Source organism: Bos indicus, chromosome 26 (genome assembly GCF_029378745.1).
Source record: "Bos indicus isolate NIAB-ARS_2022 breed Sahiwal x Tharparkar chromosome 26, NIAB-ARS_B.indTharparkar_mat_pri_1.0, whole genome shotgun sequence".
NCBI classification, from domain to species: domain Eukaryota; kingdom Metazoa; phylum Chordata; class Mammalia; order Artiodactyla; family Bovidae; genus Bos; species Bos indicus.
Genome location: NC_091785.1, coordinates 24,759,693 through 24,780,868, shown reverse-complemented (window position 1 = coordinate 24,780,868; position 21,176 = coordinate 24,759,693). Strand labels below are relative to the sequence as shown.

The 21,176-nt window shown below is 43.6% G+C and overlaps 1 protein-coding gene across 1 annotated transcript in view; it reads right to left on the bottom strand.

Moving 5' to 3' along the window:
- The window catches only part of CFAP58 (cilia and flagella associated protein 58), a 116,520-nt gene extending 111,259 nt beyond the window's left edge, over nt 1–5,261 (bottom strand). The window contains exon 1 of the mRNA XM_019953225.2: nt 5,134–5,261. Within this exon, the coding sequence (XP_019808784.2) occupies nt 5,134–5,142 (9 nt within the window). The 5' untranslated portion in view covers nt 5,143–5,261. The remainder of the gene's footprint in view (nt 1–5,133) is intronic.
- Nucleotides 5,262–21,176: the final 15,915 nt, after the last annotated feature.

Genomic DNA, 21,176 nt, shown 5'->3' with positions numbered 1-21,176 from the left:
TATTTATAAAACCAAAATAGAATCACAGATGTTGAAAACAAACTTATGGTTATTGGGGGAAAAGATGCAGGGGAGGGATAAATCGGGAGATTAGGATTGACATATACATACTACCACATATAAAATAGATAACTAATAACCTCTATTGTACAGCACAGGGAACTGTACTCAATACACAATGTGATGACCTACATGGGAAAAGAATCTTAAAAACAGTGGTTACATGTGTATGTATACCTGATTCACTCTGCTGCACACCCAGAAGTAACACAACATTGTAAATCAACTATATTCCAATAATTTTTTTAAGAAACACCTCTATTGCTAGTCAGAGAAATTAACTGAAACAATCTCTAATCCCAATAATAAAGTAAAATTCAGATTCACCCTGCAGACTTTGGGTAAGTTGTCTAGTTTACCTTCTGCCTCGACAAACCCGTCTTTTCCAACATAGAGAAAGTCGACATGCTACTGGTCTTCAAAAACACCTGTACTGTTGATCACACTTCTAAATATGATATGCAAGCAAAACAGAGTCTATATCTTAAACCAGATATGGAGTCACAAGCATGTTTATAGAACGCTTTGTATAACGTTAGTATTAATACTAACATTAAACTCAACAGAGGTTTTCTTCCTGACTAAAAAGCAGATTATTGCAAAGATCACAATACAGCAATTCCACAAAGCAGAAAAACTTGTATTAAGGAATGCTGCTGCTGCTGCCGCTAAGTCGCTTCAGTCATTTCCGACTCTGTGCGACCCCACAGACAGCAGCCCACCAGGCTCCTCCATCCCTGGGATTCTCTAGGCAAGAATACCGGAGTGAGCTGCCATTTCTTTCTCCAATGCATGCATGCATGCTAAATCACTTCAGTCGTGTCTGACTCTGTGCAACCCTATGGACAGCAGCCCACCAGGCTCCTCTGTCCACAGGATTCTCTAGGCAAGAATACCGGAGTGAGTTGCCATTTCCTTCTCCAAGGAATGCTGCTGCTGCTCAATGCTTTCCACTTGTTGATGTTAACATGAACACACAACAAACATTTATCCCAGCAAAGTTCTTGGTTCCCTCCCTGTAAATGGTATTTACCGGTCATGGAACAACAGATTGGTTCCAAATTGGGAAAGGAATACGTCAAGGCTGTATATTGTCACCCTGCTTATTTAACTTATATGCAGAGTACATCATGCAAAATGCTGGACTGGATGAAGCACAAGCTGGAATCAAGATTGCCGGGAGAAATATCAATAACCTCAGATATGCAGATGACACACCACCCTTATGGCAGAAAGTGAAAATGAACTAAAGAGCCTCTTGATGAAGGTTAAAGAGGAGAGTGAAATAGCTGGCTTAAAACTCAACATTCAAAAGACAAAGATCATGGCATCTGGTCCCATCACTTCATAGCAAATAGATGGAAAAACAATGGAAACAGTGACAGACTTTATTGTTTTGAGTTCCAAAAATCACTGCAGATGGTGACTGCAGCCATGAAATTAAAAGACGCTTGCTCCTTGGAAGAAAAGCTATGACCAACCTAGACAGCATATTAAAAATAGAGATATTATTTTGCCAACAAAATAATGGTCCATCTAGTCAAAGCTATAGTTTTTCCAGTAGTCATGTATAGATGTGAGAGTTGGACAATAAAGAAAGCTGAGCACCAAAGAATTGATGCTTTTGAACTGTGGTGTTGGAGAAGACTCTTGAGAGTCCCTTGGACTGCAAGGAGATCAAACCAGTCAGTCCTAAAGGAAATCAATCTTAAATATTCATTGGAAGGACTGATGTTGAAGCTGAAACTCCAGTACTTTGGCCACCTGATATGAAGAACTGACTCATTGGAAAAGACCCTGATGCTGGGAAAGATTGAAGGCAGGAGAAGAAGGGGATGACAGAGGATGAGATGGTTGGATGGCATCACCAACTCGATAGACATGAGTCTGAGCAAGCTCCGGGAGTTGGTGATGGATAGGGGAAGCCTGGCGAGCTGCAGTCCATGGGGTCACAGAGTCGGACAGGACTGAGCAACTGAACTGAACTGAACTGAAATGGTATTAACATCAACACTTGATCACTAGCCTAAAGAGTTGTTCACAAGAAAGGTTCTCCCTGTGCACCTGGCACCTAGCACAGGCATGGAAAAATATCAAAGAAAAAAAGCTGTAAAGAAACTTTTATGAACAAAAGAAATTTGTTTGTATTTTCATTTTAAAATATATTGCAATTCAAAGCAAAGCAAAAACAATCTTTTAGCTGTGACCAATAACCAGTTGGTATCTACACTGTTATAGCATATAATAGTATCTACTTCAGAAGCAGGATTTCAACATGAACTGATCAGAAAGGCGCTGTGATGCTCCTTCATACAACACTGATTTGGGTGTGTACTATTAGCTGAGAGTAGGGGAAAAGGGAAAAGAAAAAGCAAGCTGCAGTGAAAAATGAGGCTGCATGGAAATGAAGACTTATGAAAGCAAAAAGTGAAGTTGCTCTGTCGTGTCCGACTCTTTGCGACCCTGTGGACTATAGCCTACCAGGCTCCTCTGTCCGTGGGATTCTCCAGGCCAGGGTACTGGAGTGGGTTACCATTTCCTTCTCCAGGGTATGAAAGCAAACGTGAGGAAAATTTGACTGAGGTCAAATGAAAATAAAAATAGATGAAAAAATGACAGCAGATTATGAAAGGGAAGAGAGACAGGAAACAATTAGTTTATAGTATTGATATCTGGGGCTTACATAGGGAAAATGAAGAATAATGAAATAAACCAAGAGGACTAGTGGGGGGAGAAAAGGAAATAAAGGAAAAAATAAAGGAAAAATTAAAGAACTAGAAGGAACAGGAGGAGGAAATGGGAAGAAAGAGGTATGAATGAGTGTGGGTACTGAAGGTAAGAAATTTGGCCTTGGATGGACAAAAAACACATGAAGAAACGCTCAACATTACTCATTTTCAGAGAAATGCAAATCTAAACTACAGTGAGGTATTACCTCACACCAGTCAGAGGGGCCATCATCAAAAAATCTACAAACAACAAACGCTGGAGAGGATGTGGAGAAAAGGGAACCCTCTCGCACGGTTAGTAGCAATGTAAACTGATAGAGCTAATGTGGAGAACAGTATAGAAATTCCTTAAAAAACTAGGAATATAACTACCATATGACCCAGTAATCCCATGACTGGGCATATACCCTGGAAAACTATAACTCAAAAAGATCCATGTTCCCCTATGTTCACTGCAGCACTATTTACAATAGCTAGGACATGGAAGCAATCTATATGTCCATCGACAGATGAATAAAGAAGCTGTGGTACACACATACAATGGAATATTACTCAACCACAAAAAGGAGCAAATTTGAGTCAGTTGAACTGAGGCAGATGAACATAGAGCCTGTTACACAGAGTAAAGTAAGTCAGAAAGAGAAAAACAAGTATGGTATATTAACGCATAAACGTGGAATCTAGAAAAACGGTACTGATGAACCTATTTGCAGGGCAAGAATAGAGACACAGATGTAGAGAATGGACTTGTAAACATAGCAGGGGAAAAGGAGAGGGTGGGATAAATTGAGAGAGTATCAATGCCACGAATACACTACGATGTGTAAAATAGATAGCTAGTGGGAAGTTGCTGTTAACACAGGGAGCTCAGCCCAGTGCTCTGTGACAACCTATAGGGGTGTGATAGGGGTGGGAGGGGGGAGGCTCTAGACGGAGGGGATACATGTATTGATTGATGATTGATGATTGATTCACATTGTTGTACAACAGAAACCAACACAACACTGTAAAGCAATTATCCTCCAATTAAAAGTAAATTTTTTAAAAAAGAAAGACATTTGGCAGGGTGGATGAGAGTGATGGAGACTAGAGAGGGAAGCAGATGAGAGTGATGGAGACTAGAGAGGGAAGCAGATGGAGTATAAGAGGGATTGTATAAGGAGAGAGAGTTGTTGACCGCAGGAAGATGGAATTTGCAAGGGCAGACTAGGTGTGGAGGAGATGCAATGATGAGGGGATGTGCAAGGTGTAAAAGAGACCAAAGAAGGAATTAGAACAGGGGTATGACGGTAGTGAGAGACGCTGGGACCAGGCCTGGCTTCGTGGGTGTGTGAACTATTCAGATGCAGGAGCCTCCTTGCTAAGATGTCCACCCTTGGTTTACTGTTCTGCTCAAACCTGTTAATTTTTTTTAACATGAGACTCTGCATTTTCATTTTTCCTTGAACCCCACAAACTATGTAACTGATCCTGGCTGGGACTGATCATGTGATGAGAGAGATTGGGGAGGTCTCTGATGGAGTGATGAAGGATTTGAATTAGGGCCATAATGAATGAGGACTGGGACTGGCAAGTAAGGACAGGGATCTGAGGTTGTCCAGGTTATAAATGAGGGTGCTAAGGGACAGGCCGATGGACAGGGGAGCTGGGTGTGCTGCAGTCCACAGGGTCATAAAGAGGCCCACACGACTTAGCTGCTGAACAACAATGGACAGGCGAGGGGTCACTAGAGAGTTGCAGAAATAACCTCTCATCAGTGAGGCTGAAGTTGGAGTGTGTCACAAAGTCGGGGAGTGAAAGGAGGGCATAAGATATTAACACAGTGGTCAGTGACAGCAACAGGGCAGTTAGTGATGGGCTGAAATGAGTAATGGGTGATCAGCTGATAGGGAATCGTGGTGCGACGTGGTCAGTAAATAAGGGTGACACTGGATATATATGAAGCCTTCTTCCAGGTTTCCCCATTCAGCAAGACATCAATATTTCTGTGTATCTCTCCTGTGGTTTCACCTTTCGACTCAAAATCTAGAAGTGGGGGCCTGTCATGTGTGAGGGGGGCACCTTATGAAAGTCCTACCGCACTTTGCACCATGTGAGTTTAACAGGGTCAGGGGTGGGGGGCGGGGGGAGGTGTCCACCCAATGGAAGGAGGGGCAAGAAATAATGGACCCAGCGCCAACGGGAACCCGGGGAGGGGGGCGGTAGGGAGTGAGGTTGTGGGAGGGGATAGGATGCTGACTGAGGGAGTATTCGGAATCGGTGGATGTGACACGGGATAGCAGAAAAGAGACGACGGGGAGGGGTCGAAGGAGAGGCGACAGAGAAGGGGGCGCTGACTTCTGACCTCGGCCATCCTGGGGCGCTCTGCGGGTGGCCTCAGAGGCAGCTGCGGAGACCGTGGAAACTGGGCCGCAGGCTGGGAAGGGGGGCCGAAACCCGGCGCTCCGCGCGTCCCCCGGTCTCCTGGCAACCGCCTAGCCCTCTGCGGGCGCTAGCGAAGGTTCGAAAGGGGTGGAGCCTCCGAGGCGGGCACCCGGGCTGTGCTCCTCAGAGTCGCGTGTGCATCCTATATGGGGCGGGACCAGGGCGATGAGCCGCGGTGTCTCTGAGCGGCTGGGAGGAGTCCCGGGGTGTGCAGAAGTGAGCAACACCCAAGACCAAGAAGACTCGGGTTGAAACCCGGGATTAGACCCGGGAGCCGGCAATGGAGAACCAAGGACTGACGCTTAGAAGATGTGGATCAGAGGGTTTGAATGAAGGAAAGCCCGGCAGTCTCCCTCTGCCTTCTGTCACAAAGTGACTCGGTCGCGGGAGCAGGAAATATTCTCGGTTCGCGTCAATTCCAGCCCTTGAGAAGCAGCTACTGTGTGCAAGACATAAGGTGGAGGGGGTGGGGGGAAGAGAACTAAGGTAGAGGAAACACAGACCCTGCCCCCAAAGGCTGTAGTCACTTGTGGTGAGGAAAATAGGGTGCAAAGGTCGAAGCATCCTGAAAAAATACGTGGAGCCACGTCCTGAAAATCTGCCTGGTATCTGATTTCTCTCTTCCTCCCTGCCCCTCCTCCTCCACTCCTTTAGACTTCAGGTGCAGGGTTGGAGTAATTAAACTCTTTAATTAAAGACCTCTCTCTTGTTTCCTTTTTTTTTTTTTTTTTTTTCATTTTCCCCACACCTCAACTTTAGCCTCCATAGGAATTCATGCTACTGTGCTTGGCTGTATGGGCTTCCCCGGTGGCTCCCACCTGCAATTCAGGAGACCTAGGAGATGCTGGTTGGATCCTTGGGTGGGAAAGATCCCCTGGGTAAGACCATGGCAACCCACTCCAGTATTTTTGCCTGGAGAATCCCATGGACAGAGGAGCCCAGCGGGCTACAGTCCATAGGGTCACAAAGAGTTGGGACACAACTGAAGCGACAGCCCGCACGCACGTGCCTGGGTATATATTTTTGAAAAAATGTATAGCATTTTCATTAGTGCATGTTTTTCATTGTAACAGTGGTATTGGACTTTAAGGATCATCCTGTTTCCTAGTTTTCACTCAGCAATCTTTTTAAGGTTCTGTCCCTGTTTTGTAGGTGTTGTAATCCCAGGTCATTGCTTCTCACTGTGGCACTGCTTTCTGTGTTGGACATCCTTACCTTTTATGTTCAGCCCCCCAGTGCTGGATACCAAGGCTGGCTCCACCTCTCCAATATCATAAACAGTGCAGCTATGGTCCTTGTCAGTGGTCTTTTATGGACCTATGAACAAACTCCTCTGAAATATATGCCTAGGAGTGAAATTGTTCAAACCAAAGGGGATGCACGAGGCCACCATATTCAACTTGTCCTGCACAGACGCATCCAGCCAGCCAGCCAATGGGGGCTGAAAAACAGACCCCACCCTCTTGCCCATGTCATGTGCTCTGCTGGAGGAAGACATGTCCTTTCCTTCCCACCAAAGTTTTGTTCCTTAGTCAAGCCATGAACCTATAGGCTGTGATTATCCAGAGGGTATACCCTCTTCAAATTCATACTGTGGTGGACAGTATTTTCCAATGGCACAAAGGTGCCTAGTAGCCTGGTGGAAGCCCTGGGTACTTGACTTCACCAGTACTGCTAGATGGCACACCAGAACTGCTGCCCTACACCACATTCCAGGGTGTCCCCTACTCCCATCCTTACCAGCATGCAGTGGTTTATTTATTCATAAACAGTCATATAGTGTTTACTAAGTGTCAGATACTATTCTCAGGGCCTTACCAATACTGATTCATCTAATTAGCCAGGTTCCTAATTTGTGTCAGTATCATGGAATTCATGTCAGCACATTGTTTTATTTTATTTTATTTTTATAATAACCCTCATGCCACGAGGGAGCCCCAAGGCGGAACCCTAGCTCTCGAGCCCACAACTCGACAGCCGCACAGAAGCGATGAACCGCCTCCCCGGGCTGGGCTGGAAATGCTTCTAGCACATTGTTTTAATTTGCATTTCTCTATGAGTGAAATTGAGCAGTTCTTCGTACATTTATAAGCCACTTGGGGTCCCCTTCTGTGAATTGTCTATTTATAGCCTTTGCCTATTTTTCTATTGCTCTTTTTGATTTGCAAGAGGTCTTTGTAACATCTAGACATTAATCTACTTTCAAAGACTGGCCATGTTGCTTGTGATATCCTTTGTAGAAGAATAATCTTTCATTTTATAGCCCTTCATCCTCTTTATGCTTTTTAGTATAATTTAATAAGTCTTTCTCAATCCCAAGGTTATAAACATATTCTCTATCATCCTCTTCTATTAGCTTACTAATTTTACTTTAACATGTCTAGTTCAATCCATCTGGACCCATTCCCTTCTCCAGGGGATTTTCCCAAGCCAGGGATTGAACCCAGGTCTCCTACATTGCTGGTGGATTCTTTACCAGCTGAGTCACATGGAAAACCCAAGAATACTGGAGTGGGTAGCCTACCCCTTCTCCAGTGGACCTTCCCGACCCAGGGATCGAACCAGGGTCTCCTGCATTGCAGGTGAATTCTTTACCAGCTGAGCCATCAGGGAAGCCCAATTAGCTTAATAATTTTCCTTTTACACATTTAGTTCTTTAATCCATCCGTATATGGTGTGAGATAAGGATCCAGTTTTATTTTTCTCAATGGAGTGAGTCCTTTTTCCAACATCTTCCCAAATATAGATGGGTCTGTTCTGAACTCTCTGGTTTATTCCCGTGTCAGCACCACAAGGTTTTATTACTATAATTTTGTAGCCAGTCATCATAGTTAAAGGACAGAACATGCCTCCCTGCTCTGTCAAAATTGCATTGGCTATTCATGAATCTTTATTGCCCCATATAAGTTTTCAGGATATTTTTCAAATTCCTCATGACAAGTGTTAATTGGAACTTCATTGAATGTATGAATTAATTTGAGGGAAATTAACATTTGCACAATGATATCTCATTCATGAACAGAGACTGTGTATCTGGTGGACAAATAGAACAAAATATGACTGAGCCATAATGCGCAGGGAAATAGTGAAAGAGGTGGCACATGAAGCTGGAGAAGCAGGTTGAACCAAACTTTAAGCCAAGTTAATAGAAATGAGGTGGAGATGGAGCAGGAAAGATGACTCAGGCTGCTCTGTGTTTACAGAAAACTTGATTACAACACTGGGACCAGCTCGTGGGACCACCATAGTCCAGAGAAACTCCATAATAACATTGTTAAAGGTACTCAGCCATAAAGGAAGACCTAGAGGGCCCTGGCCACCCGTATCTCGTACTGGTGTCTCTTGCAGAGCCATGTGTCTTCCCACTGCCTGGGAACTGCCTATGGGACAGTTTCACAAGCAGATGGCCTGCCAAGGTTGCAGCAGTTCAGTGCAGAAAACACTTTGTTTAAGCAACTACTACAGAACAACAGCTCCCAAGGCTGGCCATAGGAGCCACAGCAGTGAGTAAGACAGTCACTGCCCTTTGGCTTTAGGGGGAAGAAAGAAAGAAAAACCTACAATTAATTCTAACATGATGTGATGGTGTCATTTACAACAGACTCTGTCAACAGAAAGCACTGTGAGTGCTCGGGGAATCTAGACACTGATACCTGAGCGTAGTATTTACCATGTGGGGACAGAAAGGCAGAACACAGACACTCAGGGAACCACTGGAGGTGGACAGGAACATGACATCTTTAATTCGCAGGAAAGAGATGCAGGAGGACATCAAAAAGGATGTATGAGTGAATGAGAGGATGGGTGGCTTGATAAATTAATTTATACTGATGAAAAAAAAAATGCTTTGTGTTCCAATTTTCCAGATTACAGTCGAAGACTACTCACTACCAGGCTCCCACTTTGTTGCTGTAATTAAAAGGAGCACTAGGTGGCATCGTACTACCAAAAGTCCTCACCTTCTAGAGCCTTTGGGAGAAACTCTCCAGACTGGGTCAGCCCCTAATTTAGACAAGAGTGCTTCCGTCAATCTCAGGTCTCATTACACCCACTTAATTTGTTTACTGAGCACCTGCTATATCCCTTCACACCATGGAGACTATGAAGGAATAAAGTCTCCCCTCCCTAAAGGAGCAGAAGGGGACGTTAAACATACAGTGCCCCCCTCCTCCACGCATAAAAATCAGTCCAAGACACGATGCAGTAAGCACTGTCAGGACAGAACATCCTGTGTAATCTGGTCCCGTCAGCTATCTGCTGCCTTCTCCCACCACTCACTTCTTGCTGCAATATCTTCTTTTGATTCCTTGTATATGTCATGTTCTTCCATGCTACCAGTATGGAATAATCGACCTTCCCTCTTCAACCTGGCTGACCGCCACCCATCCTTCCTTCAGCTCTAACTTAGATGACATTCCTGACCTGCCCCCAACACCACACTACCTCTTCAAGTACCTCTTTCTCTGCTTCTTGGACCATCCCATAATGTTAATTAACTATGGATTCAAGGAAATAGTTGTTTCATATCTGTCCTTGTTGTTGAACCCAAGTTCATGTCCCCAATGCACAGTGAGGCCAAACTGAAAAATCAGAGTCTCTTTATTTAATGGGCAGACCATGCTCAGAAAGCCAGAACTCCCTGATGATTTGGGGGTCAGGGGCAGGCTACAAAGTGTGTGACCTTTTTTTGATTGGTTGGTGATGAGGTAACAAAGGTGGTATTCCAGGAATCTCAATCATCAACCTTCAGGTTCCAAACAGTCCGGGTTCCTCCTGATTGTGTTTAGAAAGAAGTTACCATCCCCCACAGGTGGATGCCCTAGAAGAGATCAGTTCAGTTCAGTTCAGTCACTCAGTCATGTCCGACTCTTTGCAACCCCATGAATCGCAGCATGCCAGGCCTCCCTGTCCATCACCAACTCCCGGAGTCTACTCAAACTCATGTCCATCGAGTCAGTGATGCCATCCAGCCATCTCATCCTCTGTCATCCCCTTCTCCTCCCGCCCCCAATCCCTCCCAGCATCAGAGTCTTTTCCAATGAGTCAACTCTTCGCATGAGGTGGCCAAAGTACTGGAGTTTTAGCTTTAGCATCATTCCTTCCAAAGAATATCCAGGACTGATCTCCTTTAGAATGGACTGGTTGGATCTCCTTGCAGTCCAAGGGACTCTCAAGAGGAGATACATTATATTATTATGTATACCATCTGAGGAAGAACTAGGACCCTGCTTTATGGCCGTGAAATTGTTTCTCTTTTGTTTCTGCATTCCCTCCGCTCCCCAATTAGTAAATGTTTGAATCTGCCCTTTGGTACTCAGGGAGGATCTAGGAGTTGGAAGCCTTTTTCCTACAATTAAGAAAGGAGAGATAGGCTTTTGTACCCAGGAGGGTACTGCTCAGTTTCATCTTTTCTACCAGGCTGTCAAACAAGAGAACAAGTATCTCTTTCTTTCTTGTTCAGCCTGTCTCTATTGGTGTTATGGGCTAAACTGGATCTCCCTAAAATTCATATGTGGAATCCCTAACCCCCAGTACCTTGGAATGTGACTATATTTGAGAAATACGGTCTTGGAAGAGGTGAATAAGTTAAAATGAGGCCATTAGGGTGGGCCCTAATGGCCAAATCTGACTCCTGCTCTTATAAGAAAAGGAAATCTGGGCACACAAAGAGACACACAGACGAAAGATACAGCAAGAAAGCGACCATCTGCAAGCCAAGCGGAGAGGTCATAGGAGAAACCAAACCCTCAGACACCTTGATCTGGGATATCCGGCCTCTAGAACTGTGAGCAAATGTCTATTGTCTATTGTAAGCCACCCAGTCTGTGGTTCTTTATTATGGCAGCCCCAATAAACTAATACAAATGGCCATCACGCCTCTCAGTACGTAACTATTAAGTGAATGACTATTGAATGAGTTCTGAAATAAGGAGGACCTGTGAAGGATGGATGGTATTAGTAAGGAAAGGTACATGGTAGATGTGGTTCTTAAACTTGACTGTAAGTGATACATGGAGACATGGAAAAGAGAAATAATCCCAAGTGTGGAAAATAGCACCCAGCAGATACCAAGGTAAAAAGGCAAAAATCCTGCTCCAGGAAGGGTGGGGTCCATATCAGGGACTCGTGGACATTAACGTTGATATGAGGGTCTGGGTGAATGTGGAGCCTTTGGAAGACTAGCAGAGACATAGCTATAAACTCAAGGACCGGGGACAGCAAAGGACGCACCCATTTGCTCTGCTAAATAATTTAAATGTATGATCATGATCTGTAATACATATGCAAAGCTCCTTGTTTAAACCTGGATATCGTTGTTGAGTCACTCAGTTGTGTCCAACTCTTTGTGACCCCATGGACTGCAGCCCTCCAGGCTCTTCTGTCCTCCATCGTCTCCTAGAGTTTGCTCAAATTCATGTCCATTGAGTTGGTGATACTATCTAACCATCTCATCCTCTTCCGCCCCCTTCTCCTTTTGCCTTCAATCTTTCCCAGCATCAGGGTCTTTTCCAGTGAGTCAGCTCTTCTCATCAAGTGGCCAAAGTATTGGAGCTTCAGCATCAGACCTTCCAATGTGTATTTAGGGTTGATTTCCTTTAGGATTGACAGGTTTGATCTCCTTACAGTCCAAGGGATTCTCAAGAGTCTTCTCTAGCACTATAATTTGAAAGCATCAGTTCTTTGGCACTCAGCCTTCTTTATGGTCCAACTCTCACATCTGTACATGACTACGGGAAACCATAGCTTTGAGACCTGGATATAGCGCCTCTTGTTTAGCTTCCTTGGGACTTGCTATGTGCTATGACTCAGTAATAAAAGCAGCATTTTCTGTACACAGTGCTCACCTCTTCAACAGCATTCCATGAGGCTATGAAGTGAAACTCCAGAAAAGCAGAAAGAAACATGGATATGCGCCTCCACATGGAAATTCCAGCTTGCAATACAAAATGACTGTGTCCTAAAAGAAACCTACTCCTCCAATGGATCAGAGAGCTCCTAGAAGCAATTTGCGGAAAAGGCAATGGCACCCCACTCCAGTACTCTTGCCTGGAAAATCCCATGGATGGAGGAGCCTGGAAGGCTGCAGTCCATGGGGTCGCTGAGGGTCGGACACGACTGAGCAACTTCACTTTCACTTTTCACTTTCATGCATTGGAGAAGGAAATGTCAACCCACTCCAGTATTCTTGCCTAGAGAATCCCAGGGATGGGGGAGCCTGGTGGGCTGCCGTCTATGGGGTCGCACAGAGTCGGACACAACTGAAGTGATTTAGCAGTAGCAGAAGCAATTTGGGGGGAGTCTGTGGAGCCTAGAATCCCCATCCAGAAATATGTTCCTCCCACCTCCCCGCTCCACCTCTGGCCATAGCTGAAAGGGTCAGGAGTGGAGACTTAACCCACGTGACCCATTATCTTTCCTGGGAATTTATAATTAGGACCAAAAGTTGCAAGTCGCTCATTATGAAGCCTGGAACTGAGTACGTGCCACCCAAAAGAGGCAGAGAAGGCAGGCTGCATAGAGGGAAGAATAAATGAACAAGAAGGGGATTCCACAGGCTCAAGAGAGGGAGGAAGAATTGGGGGAGGGGCTCCCTTGGTTGTTGATGCCGTTTCAGATGCTGGGTGCAGTCTCTGAGGGGGCCCAGCACACCTGCTCTCTTGGCTTCTGCCAGATATTTTGCATCCTCCTAACAAATTCACCTTATTTGTTTAAGCACCAAGTTTCCACTATTTATCTGCCCACCCAACCCCACTAAAAGAAAAAGACAAAATAGGACCAACACAGGTCCTGTTTGCACAGGCATGTGATGTCGCTGGATTTAATGTCCATGAAATCTAAACACTGCATTTGGGGCTGCAAACAACACGGGAAAAACTCCAGTCATCAGAGCTAACACTTTTCCTCCAGGCTTTTGGGAAGATTAAAAGCCCACGTGTTACAGAAAATTATCATTTATCAGATGACCCCATGCTCACCTTAAATGACAAAACAGAGTCCCAGCTGGCTAGTACTCTCCAAAACTGTTTGGGCCGTATTTTATTCCTTTAATCTGCTTCTTTTCCACACTGCTGCAGACCTAACTTAACAGAACATTTGCTGAGCATTTGACATCGATTCCCAAAGGGTCTTCATACAAATGCCTCTCTTGATACCCTAGGAGGCAGCAAAACTCAGGCAGATTTATTAGGAAGATTGAAAGGTCGGGCACAAGGTGGAGGCAGCGTGCAATCTCCACTGCCTGGGATCATTTTTACAAGGAGACTGTCACAACCCAGTCATCTTAACTGCCCCGCTCCCACTGGGTCAAGTTCCTTCTGGATGTGACTGGATAGGTAAGCTAGCTCACTCAGGGGGTGCTTCTTGCCCAAGAGGCCAGGCCAAGGTTGCAGTTTGACGTCCTACCTAAAACTAGTGAAGATTTACACAGACCAACCAGCTAACCTAACCGACTTGCTGAAAAAGACTGAATCGATCCACACAAACTGTTCCCACTACAAATAACCAAATACACTAAATGAATGAAGAAGTAAATAAGTAAATAAACAGAATTTTTTAAATCACCTTAAGAGAGAAAACTGTAAGCGAAAAAAAAGAAAATCAAGGCACAAATCCCTTTGATGATGGGCCACTGCTCTTGTTTTCTACTATCCCCTGAAAACATCGTATTTTCAACATACATCTAGTCTTAACGTGTGCTGGTGCCTTGTCTAGAATATTCTATGTCTCCTTTGTCCAGTGAGTTTTTTCAAGAGTCAGCTCTGTGCCACCTCCCTGAGGAAGTCTTCCCCTGTTTGGCACACCTTCTCTGTATTACTAGAAAATCTGAGCATCCCTCCATCAATGTACTGTATTGTAATCATGTGTTTATATCTATGTCTGGAAAGACCAGTCTTTTCTTTAATACATCTATGGTGCTGACCCAAAAGAGACATTCAAAACAGAAAGTTTGTTAAAGGAAGGAAAAATGGAAAGAAGGATGGAATGGAGAGAGGGAGAGAGGAAGGAAGAAAGGAAAAATAGAAGCAGCTTATGCACTCAGGCACACAGCAATCACTTTGGGAGTGATTAGTGACTAGCTAAAAGCTATTGGAACATAAACATTTAAGATTCTAAGGTAATTAAATAAAATCATCTCCAAGTACACACTAGGCCCTCAAATAGAGATATTAAGTATCTCATTTCTCTTCCCATCTTTGATGCAAGTGTCAAAGAACCAAGGCTTTTCTTTTTATCCACGGGGTTCGATGCACAGTAGGCACTCAACAAAAGTTACAATTTGCTTCTCTTAGCGAAGATAAGCATCTGTAAAGTGAAACTCTTTGCTGTCTTAAAGGAATAAATTCTTTCCACCCTGTAGATAGGTTGCTTTATTTCCAATATCGGCTGCCAAATCTACCTAACAGTTTCACTACCGAAAAATGCCTGCTGAACTAATCTACTGCGGGCAGGTGTTCTCTGAGGCAGTGCAAGGGAGGCAAAGAACCTCCACACTCCCTCTCCAGTGCTACCAAAGGAACTGGAAACACAGCATAAGCTAAATAGGACAATGCAAACATCCAGGATGGTAGAGACCAGCCTAGAATACCACTGTGTTCTAGAATCTAGCACCATAATCTGCAAACTAGGTCTATAAAGAACCAGATTAAGAAATATTTTGGCCTTCACCAGGCCACACATTTTCTGTAGCAGCTATTTTCACTCTGCCGTAAGCACAGAAGTGGCCCAATATATAAATGAATGGGCTTGGTTGTGATCCAAGAAAACCTTATTTACAGAAACAGTGGTACTCTGGAGTTGGCCTGCCAGCCAGAGTTTGCCAACTCCTGATTTAGCACAATGCCTGGCATATAGTAGGTGCCCACATATTGAATGAACGAATGGATGAGGGAATGAAGATTTTTCTAAGGTAATGGCACGGTGATTTGTCTTAAAGCATTCATGTACCATCATTAGACATTAACTACGAGGAGAGCAATGAATACCTCCTGACCAGAAATACACTTGATAGAAATTATCTGACAGTCTTTCCCACTCCAAGTGGTGTGTATGAATGGAAACTTAACAAGTAAAACCACTAACAGCTTTAGAGATGTGAATCAGAAGATCAGTTTAAAGAGGTATTTTTCCCAAACCATGGATCATGACTCTTGAGTAAGTTGTAGCCTGCGTTTTGTTTTTTTTTTTTTTTTTTTTTTCAAAAAAGGATAAGAGATGCAAGGAGAAACAGAACAGGGAATACACCACAGTCTATTACATGTAGTAAGCATAAGGATTGTTTCTAAGGTGACTGTCTTTCATCTGTAAAGTACTTGTATGTGAGAGTATTCACATTCTGGGGTAGAATGTATTTTCAAAAAAGGTTGGGAAAATGTTCTATTATAATCTCATTCTACTATAATCCCATTCTTGAGGAAATTCAGTGTATTTGTACATTTGAAAGGGATTTACTTCTTCATAGCAAAGTAGTTGAAGGCAAAACTCTGGAGCAAATTTCTTGACTCTCACTTGTTAGCTGTGTGATCTTGGATAAGTTAATTAGCTCCTCTGGGCCTCAGTTTCTTTACCTGTGAAATGGGAATGCAAATGATACCTATTATTGTTGTTTAGTTGCTAAGCCATATCTGACTCTTTTGTGATACCTAGAGCCCACCAGGCTTCTCTGTCCTTGGGATTTCCCAGGCAAGGATACTGGAGTAGATTGCCATTTCCCTCTCCACGGGATCTTCTCAACTCAGGAATCAAACCTGAGTCTCCTGTGTTGCAGGTGGATTCTTTATCGCTGAACCACCAAGGCTTTCCAACAATACCTATTACAGTTATTATGAGAATTAAACAAGTTATCAATTGCCAACATCCGCTGGATCATAGAAAAAGCAAGAAAGTTCCAGAAAAACATCTATTTCTGCTTTAGTGACTATGCCAAAGCCTTTGACTGTGTGGATCACAATAAACTGTGGGAAATTCTGAAAGAGATGGGAATACCAGACCACCTGACCTGCCTCTTGAGAAATCTGTATGCAGGTCAGGAAGCAACAGTTAGAACTGGACATGGAACAACAGACTGGTTCCAAATAGGAAAAGGAGTACGTCAAGGCTGTATATTGTCACCCTGTTTATTTAACTTATATGCAGAGTACATCATGAGAAACGCTGGACTGGAAGAAACACAAACTGGAATCAAGATTGCCGGGAGAAATATCAATAACCTCAGATATGCAGATGACACCACCCTTATGGCAGAAAGTGAAGAGGAACTCAAAAGCCTCTTGATGAAAGTGAAAGAGGAGAGTGAAAAAGTTGGCTTAAAGCTCAACATTCAGAAAACGAAGATCATGGCATCCAGTCCCATCACTTCATGGGAAATAGATGGGGAAACAGTGTCAGATTTTATTTTTCTGGGCTCCAGGATCACTGCAGATGGTGACTGCAGCCATGAAATTAAAAGACGCTTACTCCTTGGAAGGAAAGTTATGACCAACCTAGATAGCATATTCAAAAGCAGAGACATTACTTTGCCAACAAAGGTCCATCTAGTCAAGGCTATGGTTTTTCCTGTGGTCATGTATGGATGTGAGATTTAGACTTTGAAGAAGGCTGAGTGCCAAAGAATTGACGCTTTTGAACTGTGGTGCTGGAGAAGACTCTTGAGAGTCCCTTGGACTGCAAGGAGATCCAACCAGTCCATTCTGAAGGAGATCAGCCCTGGGATTTCTTTGGAAGGAATGATGCTAAAGCTGAAACTCCAGTACTTTGGCCACCTCATGCGAAGAGCTGACTCATTGGAAAATACTCTGATGCTGGGAGGGATTGGGGGCGGGAGGAGAAGGGGACGACAGAGGATGAGATGGCTGATGGCATCACTGACTCGATGGACGTGAGTCTCAGTGAACTCCGGGAGTTGGTGATGGACAGGGAGGCCTGGCGGGCTGCGATTCATGGGGTCGCGAAGAGTGGGACACGACTGAGCGACTGATCTGATCTGATCATATGTGAAGTGTTTAGAGCAACATCTAACACAGAGTATAAATTTTAGCTATTATTATGCGGCCTTCCCAGGTGGCCCTAGTGGTAAAGAACCTTCCTGCCAATGCAGGAGACATAAGAGACGCGGGTTCGATCCCTGGGTTGGGAAGATCCCCTGGAGGAGGAAAATGGCAACCTACTCCAGTATTCTTGCCTGGAGAATCCCATGGACTGAAGAGCCTGGAGGGCTACAGTGCGTAGCATCGCAAAGAGTCGGACACAACTGGGGCGACTTAATACATACACGTGCATGCTGTCACTAACCAATAATGTGACCTTGAGTACGTGACCTAAAATCTCTTGGTTTCATTTTTGTTGGTAAAAAGATCTCCAAAGGCCTTGCTGGCAGCAACATTCCAAGAAGGGATGGGAAGTGGTTTCCCAACACAAACCTTGAGGAAAGCAAATGCAAATCATCTTTCCTGTTCAACGACACTTTTGAGGTCTCAGCAAAGCAGCCTGTTTCAGAGAAAAAACCAATGTAAGCCAATTTGTTATTCTCTCTCAAAACTGCATGCACAGGTGAATCAGGATGGTAAGAGACTGACCAAATCAAGGGAAAAGCTCTTCTTTCCGTCCATCCAACCCTGCAGGACCAGCGTTGGCCTCCTGTCTCTTCCACTGTCGTGTATTATTCCATACACTGGGATAACCACAGCTGGGGGTGAACAGGAAACCTGTCCCTGTTTGTTTCCAACATTCCTGACTGTGAAGTATAGTGTGAGGCTGCCCTGCAGTTGTTCTGGGGTTGATCACAAGTCACCTTTCACTGTGGAATTTGAAGCCCTGTTTAGCACCAAAGACCATTAAAAAAAAAAAATCCATTTACTTTCACACACACAAAAGAAGTCGACAGAAAAACAGGTGAAGTTGTTACTGATTACTCACAAACAAAATGGTCAGTAATAATGTTCTGTTTAGCCCCATTTGTAATTAAAGAAATGCACAGCAAGACACTGAGATATTTTTTACCTATAAAAGAGGCAAACTAATTAAAGTCAAAAAATAGTCAATGCAGAAAAAGATGCAGAGACACAAACATTCTCATGCTTTTATGAGAGTCTAAATTGGTGAAACTTCTTTGGAGGACAACTTTGCGATAAAGAGCAAAACAGTAAATATGCATAACCTTCAACCAGCCCCAAAACTAGGAAGGTATTGAACAAAAGCAGCCTATATACAGACTTCTCCTTTGAGAAAAATAAAGCCCTATTTGTTTAATTTCTTGTCTTAGACACACATAAAATTATAGTCAGGTAATCTATCAGAGATCAAATTGCCAACACCCGATGGATCATGGAAAAAGCAAGAGAGTTCCAGAAAAACATCTATTTCTGCTTTAGTGACTATGCCAAAGCCTTTGACTGTGTGGATCACAATAAACTGTGGGAAATTCTGAAAGAGATGGGAATACCAGACCACCTGACCTGCCTCTTGAGAAATCTGTATGCAGGTCAGGAAGCAACAGTTAGAACTGGACATGGAACAGACTGGTTCCAAATAGGAAAAGGAGTACGTCAAGGCTGTATATTGTCACTCTGCTTATTTAACTTATATGCAGAGTACATCATACAAAATGCCAGGCTGAATGAAGCACAAGCTGGAATCAAGATTGCCGGGAGAAATATCAATAACCTCAGATATGCAGATGACACCACCCTTATGGCAGAAAGTGAAGAGGAACTCAAAAGCCTCTTGATGAAAGTGAAAGAGGAGAGTGAAAAAGTTGGCTTAAAGCTCAACATTCAGAAAACGAAGATCATGGCATCCGGTCCCATCACTTCATGGGAAATAGATGGGGAAACAGTGGAAACAGTGTCAGACTTTATTTTTTTGGGCTCCAGGATCACTGCAGATGGTGACTGCAGCCATGAAATTAAAAGATGTTTACTCCTTGGAAGGAAAGTTATGACCAACCTAGATAGCATATTCAAAAGCAGAGACATTACTTTGCCAACAAAGCTCCATCTAGTCAAGGCTATGGTTTTTCCTGTGGTCATGTATGGATGTGAGAGTTGGAGTATAAAGAAAGCTGAGTGCTGAAGAGTGGATGCTTTTGAACTGTGGTGTTGGAGAAGACTCTTGAGAGTCCCTTGGACTGCAAGGAGATCCAACCAGTCCGTTCTGAAGGAGATCAGCCCTGGGATTTCTTTGGAAGGAATGATGCTGAGGCTGAAACTCCAGTACTTTGGCCACCTCATGCGAAGAGTTGACTCATTGGAAAAGACTCTGATGCTGGGAGGGATTGGGGGCAGGAGGAGAAGGGGACGACAGAGGATGAGATGGCTGGATGGCATCACTGACTCGATGGACATGAGTTTGAGTAGACTCTGGGAGTTGGTGATGGACAGGGAGGCCTGGCGTGCTGCGATTCATGGGGTCGCAAAGAGTGGGACATGACTGAGCGACTGAACTGAACTGAACTGAACTGAATCTAGTCCTTGTAACCTAACACATCCCTAATTGACAAATCTAAAAAAAGTGGAGGGGGGTGGTGAGAGGACATTCTCATCTTGCACTAATTTTAACATTTCCCATTAAGCATAATATTGGCTTTGGAGAAGAATTTCACTCTCTACTTTTTTCATACTACAGAAATGTTTAACTGTGTTTGGATGATGAATTTTTTCAAATGGCTCTTCAGATCTTAGTGATGGTCTTTCAGTTTTTTGTTTTTGATCTATTTGTGATGTAATATTCTTTTGATGTGCTATGGAATTCTGTGTTAATATTTTATTTAGAATTTATAAAACAGTATTCACAAGTGAAATTTGTATGTTACTTTTATTTTCCTCTTTTTAATGAGTTATTTTCATTGGATTTTTGCTGGATATATTACCATTGACTTAAGAAAAAAAAAGAATTCTACCCTTGAGGGTTTTTATGTAAATGACTAAAATTTTATTTCTAAATATTATATTTGTACTTTTCCAAATCTGCCCTGTTTTTTTCATAGTGGTATGTTCTATCCTTCTGTCTCTGTAATTATGTTGAGCATAACTATTTTAGTCTTTTTCAAGTTGTCCTACTGCCTCAAGTTCTTAAGGAGCTAATTCTCCTGTTTATCACCGATCCAGGCCCTCATGTGGTTCATTTCCTAGTTGAGTTTATAATTTCTTATTATAAACTCATCTCGAATGGGAGTTTTTTATCTGTCAGAGATCAAGAAAAAAAAATTGTGTTTTGCATTCGTTTCTGACAGGATTTGGGGGACTCATCACTTTGGAATCAGCTTCTATGTTCTTTCTGGACTCCAGGGTTCTCTCAACACATGGGTAATATTGGGACCTCACAACTAATCATGGCAAAGGCAGGCTAGTGGTTTCAGTCTCTATAGCACACATTTTAAAATTCATCCAGAGGCCCCACACAAATCACAAACTTCTTTGGTGTGGCCCTGGATAGTGGGAGACTTTTTTCTCCTAAGATCCTTCCCAGGGTGTCAGCTTTAGGCAGGAGTCTCAAGTCCAGATCTCTGCTTTTCTAGAACCCAAGGTTTGTGTGGGTACCAACCCCAGTCCTTAGCCATTTGTGCTTATATTCATGTCAAATAACCCTATTTGCCTTTGAGTTCCTTCTTCCTGTCTCACACCTAGTGATCCCCCTTTCTTTTTTTCAATTGTTGATTTTTGACCCAGCATTTCTGTATTCAGCAGAGGTTCCCTGAATTCTTGGCCCCTCACATTCCCAGAAGATGAATCTTTGCACATTCCTGTCTTTTTAAAACTTTACTTACTTGGCTGTGCCAGGTCTTAGTTGCAGCACACAGGAATCTTCATTGCGACATGCAGGATCTTTTTTTTTTTTTTAACCTGTAGGATCTTTTTTTTTTTAACTTGGGCTTTCCCGGTCACTCAGTGGTAAAGAATCTGCCAGCCAATGCAGGAGACACGGGTTTGATCCCTGGGGTTGGGAAGATCCACTGGAGAAAGAAATGGC